Source organism: Gossypium hirsutum, chromosome A11, assembly GCF_007990345.1.
Source record: "Gossypium hirsutum isolate 1008001.06 chromosome A11, Gossypium_hirsutum_v2.1, whole genome shotgun sequence".
Classification (NCBI taxonomy): Eukaryota; Viridiplantae; Streptophyta; class Magnoliopsida; order Malvales; family Malvaceae; genus Gossypium; species Gossypium hirsutum.
This window is the reverse complement of record NC_053434.1, coordinates 389888-404312: the sequence shown is the minus strand read 5'-3', so window position 1 is coordinate 404312 and position 14425 is coordinate 389888. Positions and strand designations below refer to the sequence as shown.

The 14425-nt window shown below is 32.4% G+C and overlaps 1 protein-coding gene across 1 annotated transcript in view; it reads left to right on the top strand.

Moving 5' to 3' along the window:
- LOC107924482 (DNA-directed RNA polymerase III subunit 2) overlaps positions 1 to 3287 on the top strand; it is a 40339-nt gene extending 37052 nt beyond the window's left edge. The window contains exons 33-37 of the mRNA XM_041080413.1: positions 671 to 741; positions 1207 to 1291; positions 1392 to 1495; positions 2203 to 2331; positions 2970 to 3287. Of these exons, the coding sequence (XP_040936347.1) occupies positions 671 to 741; positions 1207 to 1291; positions 1392 to 1495; positions 2203 to 2331; positions 2970 to 3020 (440 nt within the window). The 3' untranslated portion in view covers positions 3021 to 3287. The remainder of the gene's footprint in view (positions 1 to 670; positions 742 to 1206; positions 1292 to 1391; positions 1496 to 2202; positions 2332 to 2969) is intronic.
- The last annotated feature ends 11138 nt before the right edge of the window (positions 3288 to 14425 follow it).

Sequence of the window (14425 nt, the reverse complement as noted above, 5' to 3'; positions counted from 1 at the left end):
GAAGCGACCAATTCCTAAAGATTTTTGCCACTGAACTTAAAAAATGGAGTAGAAACGATCTTATGTCATAATCAGATAGGAAGCAGAATAAAGCTATTAGTCGGACTCGCTTGTGAGTGTCGGGTATGAGATGTGTCCTAGATGTGTATGTTCCAACTATTTCTAAAATGTTCATGTTTCTGGAGGGTGCTTGGGGGCTCATATCGCCGTGCTAAAGCTGTTCATGGGCTGGGCTGAGTTTAGGGCCTTGGATGTTCATGTCTTAGCCCAGCCCATATTTTAAATAGGCCTATTTTTTTTGTCTAATCCCATTTTTTGGGTTAAATATTTTTGCTATAACCCTTTCAAACTTTTTGTGGGCCTTCGAGCTTGGGCAGATAGCTTAACCCATGAACCAGTTTACTTAATACCCATGTCCGGATATGTATCCAACGAGCCTGTCAGAGCCAGATGCTTCAAGAACAATAAAAACTTGAAGCAACATATACAAGAAAGTGTAAACTTTACTGTTACGATGATTCTGTATTACTTTTTGGTGCAGATTGATTTGTGATCTTGGATTATTCATTGAGATGCTGGAAACTTATTATTTCTCTGTTCCAGTTTTTCATCATATTAATATAGGTTGTTAATACAATTTCATCCTAATATCTGTGCAAACTTTCTGCAGGTATCACGGGTTTTCCATTACAAGCTTATATTTTTATGGGACCAATTTACTACCAGAAGTTAAAGCATATGGTTAGATTTTAACCTTTTCATTAATTTCTGAAGAAAGATTTTTATGGATTGCTAAATGCTCTATCTATCATAGAACTGAAGCATGGAACAACTATAATTACTCCCGCATTTACTTTCTCACCCTTAAGCTGAATACCAATTTATACCAAGCTAAGTGGCTATGTTTGAATACCATTTTAAATAACATTGACTATACTTCCGATATTTAAAAATAGCCTATTCTTTGTCTCTCTTATCAGATATCACCTTTCGTTTTCTATTCTTGTATTTAACGTCTATGCTAGGCAAGTAAAGTACCTTGATGTCAATAGCGCCTCATGAGAATATTTTTGCACTACAATGTTACTTTGACATGTTAATGTGATATTAAGGCTCAGTATGCGTAGCATTTTATATTTATCTAGCTTACCTGATGGTTGTCTAATACTTATATATTTTCCTTTCCAAATGCGATATGCCCATTAGGTCCTTGATAAAATGCATGCCAGAGGTAATGGGCCTCGAGTCATGTTAACTAGACAGCCTACGGAAGGGAGAGCTCAAAAAGGAGGTTATTTTTGTTACAGATAGATGATTTTCTGTCATGAATTTTACCTTAATAAGTATTAAATGTTGTAATAAGTGGAGGCTTGTGTATGTTTTCTCCTCAGGGTTGCGAGTAGGAGAAATGGAACGTGATTGTCTAATTGCTTATGGTGCCAGTATGTTGATTTATGAGCGAATGATGTTATCCAGCGATCCATATGATGCCCAGGTATTTGATTATGCTTTTGGTGGATGTGAATTATGTTATTGGATTCTACATGCATGTGCTGTTCATGATTTGTTTTGAATTATGGAGCATTGGATTGGAATGTTATGTTTTACTGATTGAGAAATAGCAGCAAAAATAATGCTCAAGGTACTTAGCATATATTGTAATATTTTCCACACGTAATTCACTTAAGAAGTTAAATCCAGCATCAATTCACTTCCGGATATAAATACTCAAAAGTTTGCCTTTTTGCGTACTTGAATTATATCTAGTCTCTTAAGATCACAGGTTGCAAAAGTCACTTTCTTTTCCTAGTCTGGAAAACCCAGAGGAAAATTCTCGTTGATGTTGCTCATATTAATCGTTGCAGTTCACAAATAGCTGTTATTTTCATATTTCTTGACATTGATTTAATTATTACGCTTGAATATCTTTTATCTATAATTTTCCGGTGATGAGGCCAATGAGGCCTTGGCACAGCTGCAAAAGGGTGAGGGTCCGGGTTGAGTTTCACCTTATGTAAATCATGTGTGGTCTCTGTCAGATTTATTTTGGCCTGGCCAGAGTTATTTTGGTTTACGGTATATGTTCAATTTGTACTTTGTAATGGTTCGGATGTAATATCTTTGTTATGGTGCTTTCTTTTTACACTTTTACTGCTTGATTGGAATCAGCTTCAATCTCATAATAACCATCTTTTGACACAGGTTTGCCGAAAATGTGGTTTGATAGGATACTACAGCCATAAGCTGAAAACTGGGTTTTGTTCTTCATGTAAAATTGGAGAAAATGTTTCTAGCATGAAACTACCATACGCATGCAAGCTTTTAATCCAGGTAGACTTTGGCAAAAATTTTTGTTATACAAATGACATGTTTGAAAGTATCACGCCGCACTCTGACCTACTCAAATAAAATATGGGTTTTTTTTTTAAAAAAAGAAAAAAAAAAAGTAGGATGCTTACTGAAATGAAAGGGCATTTGTTTATTGAGCGTCTTTGTTCTATAATGCTTGTCGATGCATATGGCACTTTTTAGTACCACTCCTGAACACATGTAGTGGAAGGCATACATTTCATCTATGTTACTTGGAGTTTAATTAAGTCAGATACGGGTACGTTCAAGTCTTTGAATGTTTTTTTATGGTCTTTTGTGGTATTTAAAGAAAAGTGAAGAATTTCATATGAGGTGAAGTTTTGTACTTTTGTTTGCTTGTTGAAGGGTTGTGTTAGTTATGTCCAACAATGATACAAATACAGATATTGGTTGTCGTTCAATTTGGTTTCTGAATAAAAACATGTTAATGGAGATATAGGAGGTTAATATTGTTTCCAAAGTCATGTCACATTTAATAAGAATACTTTTTCAGTCCCTTTGTCTTTTTTTGACTTCTGTACTATTTTTCTTTTCTTATGCATTCATTGTTTTTTTCCCTTGTTACCTAACATCTTTCCCATTTCATGTCATTTTTTCAGGAACTCCAGTCAATGAATATCGTTCCGTGTTTAAAATTAGTGGAGCGTTAATTTGATTATATGTTTGGATTATTTTAGGTTCTTATTTATCCCAGTATAATTTAAAAGATTGTACCCGATACAAAATAGATGAAAAATGACTTGTTCAAACTTTTATTTGTATATATACATATATGAAAAAATCATGTATTCTAGCCTATTTTATGTGTTGATTGGAGAGAGCTTAAATGAAATAACTACAGCCTCTCAAATGGTACCGACATCTGCTGGTTATGAGTCCTAAATTTTATAGGGAAAAATATTTAGAGTTTATGAGTCGATCATTTCCTTGTACATGATTTGTTGTATGGGGAAATTGTCTTAAATTTTACTTTTTTATGTTTTCAAGAAATTAAATAATTTAAGTTATTTAATTATTGCATTCTAGTCAACTAAAATTATGGTTTGAATTAAATAATTTAGCTCAGGTTTGTATTAAGTAATTCAATTTGATCCGTCCACTGGTTGTTTAACTTGTATAGAAGAAGAAACCTTAAGTTATTATCCAACTTAAGGTATTTTATAATCATAATTAGAAAAATATAGTATTAAACTTTATTCCTTATCACCTTGACAATTGTAGGATACTTTTCCTCGTCAATTTCAATTTATTAAACACAGAAAAGCCATTAATGATCATAAAATAAATTACGAATTTTCTTTAATCATTATTTTTTGTAAAATAAAGCACTCATTACGGATGGATTGTACTTTGATTTTTCCATGTATCATCCTCCTTGCAAAACAACCGTAGAAGCCACCGTCCACTTCTCTTTTGTTACCTGACCTGTTCATTTTTAATTCCCCTTCCAATCTTCATCTTCGTCTTAACCTCCTTTCTATATTAATTAAATACCGTATACTTTGTCTTTCTTCAACCTATGAATTAATGATTCGCCTTAACCCCCTTTTATATTAATTAATTACCATTCACTTTTGTCTGTCTTCAACTTGTGAATTAATGATGCTTTTTCGGGAAGGGTTAATTAGTACTAGTGAAAGCAGCGCCGGTGAAGGAAACGGGGAAATGGGTGTGGAAACTCCGAGTTCAAGGTCCTGAAGAACGCCTTTGGTCAGGCTCCTATTCAACCCCGGAAGCCGCCACCATCGCCCATGACATTGCTTTTTATTCTCTGTCGACCTTCTTCTTTAGATTATTGTTACCTCCCTATGTTACTTCAAACACGTTGCCGAAGTCCTTACAAAAAGCAGTATTAGATGATGGCATCACCGTGATTGCCTAGATTGTGATTGTCACCAGCCCCATTAACGATGAAATCAATGTAAATGCAAACGATACCAATGGTGACTCTTGTGAAGAAGTGAAGAGAAAGGGTCCCTTGGAGCATTTTTGTTGATGAAATACCTTTGTGAATGTTTTTATCTGATATGGAATCCACGATGTACAAAACAGCCCCATTTTCAGAGATCAACTCTGTCGTAACCATTTTCACTTCGAGTTTTGGAAAATGGGAATCGATTTTAAAAAACGAAAACGGGAGTCGCCACCAATCTTTTTAAGTGTGATTGGATCACCTTTAAAACATTTTGTTTTAAAATCATTAGTTTTGGTCCACGAAATAAAAGAATGGCTTCGGGAGTCGGTTACGTACGAGGAAGGATTAGCACCCTCGTAACGCCCAAAAATTGGCACCTAATTGATTATCAAATGTCTTAATGTCAAAAATTAAAAATATTTAAAATAAATTTTGAAATACGATCCTTTTTATGAATGTTTGGATAACTCGAAGTGGATATTAATATTCTCTTGTTCCGAAGAAATAAAATATCACATCCAGCACATAGGACACGACATTTCCAACCTTCGATACCCAAAATCATCCCATGATTTCCAAAACTCATGCATTGAAATTTTAAAAAGGATATTCGGTTATTCGGTCAAACGATAAATCGAAACCCAACGCGTAGGGCACGATTTTCTCGAAATTTTCAAACACAAAATATTGCCTTTATTTGCAAAAATCTTATCTCGAGGTAATAAAATGTCATGTCCAGTAAGTTAGGGTACAACACCTCAAATCTCAAAGAGTAAGCATTATATTTAAAACTCGTATTATGGTTTGAAAGAATATGCCGTTAGAAAAACCGAAACCCAATAAGTTAGAGCACGATCACTCGAATTTCCCAAACACGAAATATTTTCTTTTTATGAAATAATAGCAAATATGAAGTTTAAAATGTATTTGATTTGGAATGGTAATATGCGAATGAGAATATTATGTCGATAAATAATAAGAATGTGAATATACTAAAAACGGTTCGCAATAATCGCATCATTTGCATCTTTTAACTATTTGATATGAATGACCAAATAAGAAAATAACTGACATAGAATAATGTCACAAAAATAATAAGAACAATGATAACAATGATGAAAAATAAACGATTAAAATAAATAAACACAAAAGCAGAATAAAGGAAATAAGAAGAAATTGTCAAATATGATGAAAGAAATAATATATGGAAATGCAAAACAAAGTAACGAGTATGGAAGATATGCATGGTTTCCATGTTATACAAATTATAAATAATAATATAGAGAAGCCAATACGTAAATCAAAACACACCTAATAATAATACTCCATCCAACATTTCTAAGTAAAGCTTAATATAAAAAAATCTATTTGAATGTTAAAACCAATAATGCAAAGGAAAATAAAGTGGAAATCAAGAATGTAAAAACATTTTAAAAGCAAATTATATGTATATAAACAAATGATACATGCAAAAATTTGAAATCATTTATAAAAATAAATAAGACATAAAATATAAAGTTCAACATATAGGTGAATTCTAGAATAAGTATTTAAAGGGGAAATTTAAAGTTGGTGCTTTACAAAATAATTTAAAACCAAGATTTAAAAAAGGATAAATATATATATAATATAAATTATGTACATAAAAATAATAATGTGTACCTATATAAAATTTTAAAACGAATAATGCACATATTAGCAAGTTATAACATAAATGAATTATATAAATGCAACCATATAAGAATATACAAAAGAATATACGAATGACATACTATATAATATAAAATCAATGATTATATAAAATAATTTGAAACAAGATTTATTTATCAACAATTAATAAGATACATAAAGCATAAAACTTAATATAAACATTGTATAAATAATAATAATAATATAGGCAAATGTTTGAAATAAACAAAATATAATTTAAAATTGGGAAACAAATGGTATACATAAATAGATTTAAAGGGAAAAATATAAACATGTTTGCAAGGGAATTTAAATAAGTAATTCAATTAAATTATGTATATATATATATGTATATAAATATCAATGTATAAATATCATATTAATCTTTAAAACATAGAATCATAAGAAGAGAATTTTAAAATGGACAAATTATAAAATAAAACAATCTCTTTTTTAAAAAATAATAATAATATATATATAAACAAAAGTATAAAATGACAAAATAGAACAATGCAAAATCAGTAAAATAATCTCAAGATAAAGACGAATAATAAATAAATTTTTAAAGAAAATAAAAGAATTACAAGAGAAAAGAAAAACATAAAAAAAATACTCCATTAAAATAAAAATAAAATCGCAAGCAAATAAAATGATTAAAACAATACTGAGGACCAAAATACGATGCGCGCCATCCAGTATAGTCCGATTCATGCGTTCTGCCACCCCATTCTGCTGTGGTGTATCTCGAACAGTGAAGTGTCGCACAATGCCCTCATCTTGACATACTTGTAGAAATGGATCATTTTTGTACTCAGTACCATTATCTGATCGAAGTCGTTTGACCTTTCGACCTATCTGAGTCTCCACCATCTTCTTCCACTTCAGAAATGCATCCAAAACTTCATTTTTCTTTTCATTAGATACACCCATACTTTTCTTGAATAATCATCAAGAAAAGTGACAAAATAGTGCATACCTCCCAAAGAAGCCACTTTGGTAGGTCCCCACACATCACTGTGAATATAGTCCAGAATTCCTTTCGTATTGTGAATTGCTGAACCAAATTTTACCCTCGTCAGCTTGCCCAGAACACAATGTTCACAGAATTCCAATTTGCAAGAATTTGCACCTTTCAACAAGCCTTGCTTCGCCAAAGTCTGCAAAGCTTTTTCACCAGCATGTCCCAATCGCCTATGCCATAACCTGGTAGCCTCTGAATCTGCATCTTTCGCAGAAGCTGTTGATGTTGATCCAATAACTGTACTTCCATTTAAATAGTACAAGTTATTTCTTCTAGTGCCTTTCATCACCGTCAATACCCCAGCTACTACCTTTAGTAATCCATCTCTCAAAGTGATTGTGAGCCCTTTAGATTCTAGGGCCCCTAATGAGATGAGATTTTTCTTCAAGCTGGGTACATAGCGAACATCTGTCAGAACTTGGATTGAGCCGTCATGGTTCTTCAATTTGATTGTACCTACACCCATTGTCTTACAGGCACTATCATTGCCCATAAAAACAACTCCACCTTCTAGTTCTTCAAGACTAGAAAACTAGTCCTTATTAGGACACATATGGTAAGTACATCCCGAATCCAATATCCACTCATCCGTTTGACATGCCATTGCCATGCCAACCAAGCTAAAGTCTGACTCCTCATCATGCTCCGCTACACATGCATTAGAAATAGACTTGCCCTTTTGTAACTTAGGACAATTCTTTTTCCAATGCCCTTTCTCACGACAAAAGGCACATTCATCTTTGGCGGGTCTCCCTTTGGACTTACCCCTTCTACCAGGTTTGCTGCTGTGTGAACGACCTCTTACTGTTAAGACTTCTGCAGTTGTATCTCTGTGATCTCTTTTATCTTTCTTTCGAGTCTCAGATCTATACAACGCACTACAGACTGCATCAAATGTGATTGAATCTTTCCCATGAAGCAATGTGGTGGTAAGATGATCATATTCATCAGGAAGGGAATTCAACAACAATAATGCCTTGTCTTCATCTTCAAATTTCTCATCCAAATTTAGCAAGTCTGCTAAAATTTTATTGAATGAGTTCACATGGTCATTCATCGACATACCGGGTGCATACGTGAACCGAAAAAGTTTCTTTTTCATATAAAGCCTATTTTCAAGACTGTTCGTTAGAAACTTTTCTTCCAATGTATCCCACAGCTTCTTCGCTGATGTCTCCCTCATGACGGAGTACTTCTGCTCTTTGGCCAAACATAGGCGGATTGTACCACACGCCTGTCTATTGATCTTGGCCCACTCCTTGTCATCCATCTTGTCAGGTTTTTCTTCAAGGGCTATATCCAGCTCTTGCTGACATAAGACATCCAGGATCTCACACTGCCACATACCAAAATTATTGGTACCGTCAAATTTTTCTACTTCAAATTTTGCATTTGTCACAGTAGTCCTTGCTGATGACGATGCTGCTGCCATTTTTTTCCTCAATCCCAACTACTGTATACGTGAACAGTACCATATACGTGAATAGTGCCGTATACGTGAATAGTACCGTAAACGGTCGTATTCCTCAAGTACAAACCTGGCTCTGGTACCAATTGTTGCGCGGAAGCATGTGAAAGAGTAAAATTATTGTACTGAAAAATCACACTAAGTTCAATTCCCAGGAAAGAGAGGTGGATCACGAGGATCGCTTACATACCAGATCTTTCCTAGCCAGAATATCCCTCTATCGTAATTTAATAGCACAATAAATCACTACAATGACACTTGCAAAATATGCAGAACAAAAATAAAGAACACTAGAATTTTAACGAGGTTCAGCAAATTTTGCCTACGTCCTCGGGCACTACCAAATATATTTCACTCCAAAAATACAAGTGAAAGTTTACAAATAGGGAGAGAGAACAATTGCCTTAAGTAGAGAATGGCAAGTGTGGGATGAAGAAAGTAAGAAATGGTTAGGCCTATTTATAGTTGAGGTTTAAGGATCAACTTGCAATGTCCCTATACAATTAGGGACCAAAATTGCAATTATCCCATGCCAACTAATCTTACTTTCTACTTTCGGTGCCTTTCGGTGCCAACTTTCTGCCACTATTCATCTTTGAAAAGTCAAAGATTGTAGGTATCCAATAGATACTACAGCCATAAGCTGAAAACTGGGTTTTGTTCTTCATGTAAAATTAGAGAAAATGTTTCTAGCATGAAACTACTATACGCATGCAAGCTTTTAATCCAGGTAGACTTTGGCAAACATTTTTGCTATACAAATGACATGTTTGAAAGTATCACCCCGCACTCTGACCTACTCAAATAAAATATCGGGGTTTTAAAAAAAAGTAGGATGCTTACTGAAAATCTAATGGCATTTGTTTATTGAGCGTCTTTGTTCTATAATGCTTGTCGATGCATATGGCACTTGTTAGTACCACTCTTGAGCATATGAAGTCGAAGGGCATGCGTTTCATCTATGTTACTTGGAGTTTGATTAAGTCAGATACGGTTACGTTCAAATCTTTGAATGTTTTTTCATGGTCTTTTGAGGTATTTAAAAAAAATGAAGAATTTCATGTGAGATGAAGCTATGTACTTTTGTTTGCTTGTTGAAGGATTGTGTAAGTTATGTCCAACAACGATACTAATACAGATATTGGTTGTCAATCAATTTGGCTTCTGAATAAGAACATGTTAAAAGGAGATATAGGAGGTTAATAGTGTTTCCAAAGTCATGCCACATTTAATAAGAATACTTTTCAGTCCCTTTGTCTTTTTTTAACTTCTGTACTTGTAAGGCCCAAATTTTACCCGGGGCCCAATAAACAAATAAATACAATATCCAATTACAACCCAAATATTAAAACCCTAAAAGCCCAATTAGCCCACAACATTAACTAATTTTCAGTAAAAAAAAGAAGAAAAAACCCTAGCCACCTCCACTTGCTCCACTTACACATGCAAAAGCCAAAAGAAGAAAAAACAAAAAAGGGGGCAGAAAAGAAGCAAGAAAACAAGGAAATAGATAATAGCAAATTCATGGTATTTCGGCTGAAAAGCCTGAAATCTCGGATTTTTTGGGTACAAAAACAAGAATATTGTAAAAGGGGGGATTCTTTTTTTGATCTGAAAAAAAAAGAGATTGAAGAAAAAAAGTGTAATCTCTCTGAAGATTTTTCTTCAAAAAAAACAGCAAGCAATACAAAAAAAAGAGATAATAACAAAGCCATCAAAAAAAAGAAGTGCAAACCGGCTTAAGGTTTTTTCTTTTCTTTTTTTTTTTTACTTTATTATTCGAATCCATCTCTTCTCATTCATGTATTAAAATATATCAAGGTATATATATATAAGAAACAAAAAAAAAACCTTTTTGAAATTTCTAGCCACCGTGCGCGGTGGCCGGTGACGGTAACCGGCGGCGGCAGATGGCGGCGGACAGAGCTGGAGTTTGGTCGGAGGGAGAAGGCCTTGAGAGAGTTTGAGAGAAAGGGGTTAGTTTTTTTTTTATGAAATGGGAAAAATGAGTTTTTTTTTTTGAGGAATTTTGACATATATAGCCCCATCAAAACGACGTCGCTTTGGGTTTAAGCCACTAATACCAAAACGACGTCGTTTTGGCTCTTAACCCATGGCCGACTCGCGACCCGACCCGCTCCAACTTCAGGATCCGCGTGTTTTCATTGGAGGGGCTATTTGTGCGTTTAGCCCCTCCGCTTTTTATTACTTCGCAATTAAATTATTTTTTATTTTTAATTTGGCACCAAAACTTGTCGCAATTTTCAATTTAATCCTAGCTGATGCTGTGCATTTTATAAAGGGGGTTATTGCACTTTAGGCCCTCTGTTGTTTCACGCCCATTTAAATAGGCCCTTTTTTTTAAATTTGCCCCAAAACTTTGTTTTTAATTCGAATTTAGTCTCTTTTTTAATTTAAGTTGATTTTTATATTATCTTTGCTACTTTAATTTTTAATATTAGTTCCAATAATATTATATATATGCTTTTAGATACACTCTTTTATTTTCTTTTATTATAAATATTATTATTTTATTTTATTTACGTTATTATTATATCGTATCGTTTTTTTATCATATCATTATTATTTTTCATGTACACATTATTTATATTATTTTCATGATTATTATTGTGTTTATTTTTACTACTATTATTGTATTTATTATTAGTATTAGTATTATAATTACTATTATCATACTTATATGTATATATATTTATATTGTAAAGTTATCAATCGTTATTTTAATAATATCATCATCTTAATATTAATATGTACTTATTTTTAACATATATATGTATATATATATGTATATATTTATGAAGTATTATTAATAATTGTTTTGTAACATTATTATTATTATTTCTAATGTGTATGTATTATATATTTTTAATACTATATTATGTATATATTATATTATATATGTATATATAGTTATTATATTTTTATGTATATATTTTTAATATCACATTATTCATATGTTTTTTTTATATATTATCCCATGTAAATACTTTCAATTCTATATTATGCATATATTTTTGTCTCTATTATATATATACTTTTAATATTCAATACTATTATTATGAATATGTTTTTGGTATACGTATGTATATATATATTTATTCATATATTATTATCATTATTTTCTACGTTGCATTATTATTATTAATTATTATTATTATTATTGTTATTATTATTATTTTTATCATTGTTTGTGCTATTTATTTATTTACGTATATATCATTTACTTAAGTTTTTATTTTACTTTTCATTATATTTGATCTGTGATTATTTCGCGTGTTAGCTAATTTTTGTTATTCTCGTCTCTTATTTTATTTTATATTAATGCATCTATTATGCTCATGTATATTATCCCGTTTTTTTATTTTATTTCGATTTACAAATATCACTTTATGATTTCTAATTCTCTAAATCTAATTCAAGTTAAATTAGTGTATTCCAAGCCGGTTTATAATTATTCGTTTAAAAATTCTTTAAAACGGAGACGATGTTCGATGTTTAGCAATTCGGGGAATCGTGCCCTATCGTGCTGGGTTGCAATTTCTTGTTTGCCCAAAATAATCGGATGTCTCTTTAGAATTTCGTTCATGTTTTCTAAAAACTTTTTAAAACGAAGGAAATGTTCGACGTTCGGCAATTTGGGGAATCGTGCCCTATCGTGCTGGGTTGCAATTTCTCGTTTGTGCAAAATAATCGAATATCCCTTTGGAATTTCATTCACGTTTTCCAAAGCGAGACAATGTTCAACGTTTGGAAATTCGAAGAACTGTGCCCTACCGTGTTGGGTTTCGATTCTCTCGTTGGACTAAATAATTGAGCATCCTTTTGCGGTTTTCAACATATAAATTTTTGAAGTCAAAATTCATCATGTTTTCGAGAGCTTAAAGGATCATGTCCTATCGTGCTGGATATGATGTTATATTCCTCTTAGGCAAGAGAATTTTGATGACTAACTTGAGTTACTCAAATGTTATCAAAAAGGAATCACATTTCAAAAACATTTTTTAAAGCTTAGACATAAAGACAGTATTTAATCGATTTGGTACCAATTTTGGGCGTAGTGAGGGTGCTAATCCTTCCTCATGCGTAACCGACTCCCGAGTCCGTTTTCTAAAATTTTTGTAGACCAAAATTGTTGTTTTAGTAAATCATAAATATTTTATTAAAATAACCAAATTTTTAAGTGATCCGATCACACCAAAACAAAAGATCGGTGGCGACTCCATGCATTTGTTTTTCAAAAGTCGATTATCCCTTTTTTTAAAAAAATTTAAAATTTTTAAAATGAGGAATGGTTTCGACAGCACTGTTTTTCTTTTCTTATGCATTCATTGCATTTTTCCCTTGTTACCTAACATTTTTCCCATTTCATGTCATTTTTTAAGGAACTCCAGTCAATGAATATTGTTCCGCGTTTGAAATTAATGGAGCCTTAATTTGATTATATGTTTGGATTATTTTAGGTTCTTATTTATCCCAGTATAATTTAAAAATATGACTGTTTTAATTACTATAAAAAAATTGTACTCGATACAAAATATATGAAAAATGACTTGTTCAAACTTTTATTTGCATATATACATATATGAAAAAATAATGTATTCTAGCCTATTTTATGTGCTGATTGGAGAGAGCTTAAGTGAAAAATAATTGCTGCCTCTCAAATGGTACCGACACCTGTTTGTTATGGGTCCTAAATTTTATATTTAGAGGTTATGAGTCGACCATATCTTTATACATGATTTGTTGTATGGAGAAATTGTTTTAAATTTTATTTTTTATGTTTTCAAAATAATTCAAGCTATTTAATTATTGCATTCTAGTCAAATATAATTAGTGGTTTGAGTTAAAAAATTTAGCTCCAGTTTGTATTAAGTAATTCAATTTGATCCGTCCACTGGTTGTTTAACATGTATTGAAGAAGAAACCTTGAGCTTTTATCCAACTTAAGGTATTTTATAATTTTAATTGGAAAAATAGAGTAGTATTAAACTTTATTCCTTTATCACCATGACAATTGTAGGATACTTTTCTTCTCCGATCCATTTTTTCCTCGTAAATTTCAATTTATTAAACACACAAAAGCCATTAATGATCATAAAACGAATTACGAATTTTCTTTAATCATTATCTTTTGTAAAATAAAACACTCATTACGGATGAATTGTAGTTTGATTTTTCCATGTATCATCCTCCTTGCAAAACAACTGTAGAAGACACCTTTCACTTCTCTTTTGTTACCTGACCTGTTCATTTTTAATTCCCCTTCCAATCTTCATCTTCGTCTTAACCTCCTTTCTATATTAATTAAATACCGTATACTTTGTCTTTCTTCAACCTATGAATTAATGATTCGCGTTAACCCCTTTTATATTAATTAATTACCATTCACTTTTGTCTTTCTTCAATTCTTTTTCGTGAAGGGTTAATTAGTACTAGTGAAAGCAGCGCCGTTGAAGGAAAAAGAAGACGGGGAAATGGGTGTGGAAATTCCGAGTTCAAGGTCCTGAACAACGCCTTTGGTCAGGCTCCTATTCAACCCCGGAAACCGCCACCATCGCCCATGACATTGCTTTTTATTCTCTGTCGACCTTCTTCTTTAAATTATTGTTACCTCCCTATGTTACTTCAAACACGTAGCCGAAGTCCATTCAAAAAGCAGCATTAGATGATGGCATCACAGTGATTGCCTAGATTGTGATTGTCACCAGCCCCATTAACGATGAAATCAATGTAAATGCAAACGATACCAATGGTGACTCTGGTGAAGAAGTGGAGAGAAAGGATCCCTTGGAGCATTTTTGTTGATGAAATACCTTTGGGAATGTTTTTATCTGATATGGAATCCGCAATGTACAAAACAGCCCCATTTTCAGAGATCAACTCCAGTTTAAAAATCAAGTTGGATGACTACCTTAGTTTGTGAAAAAACTCAAGAGACCTT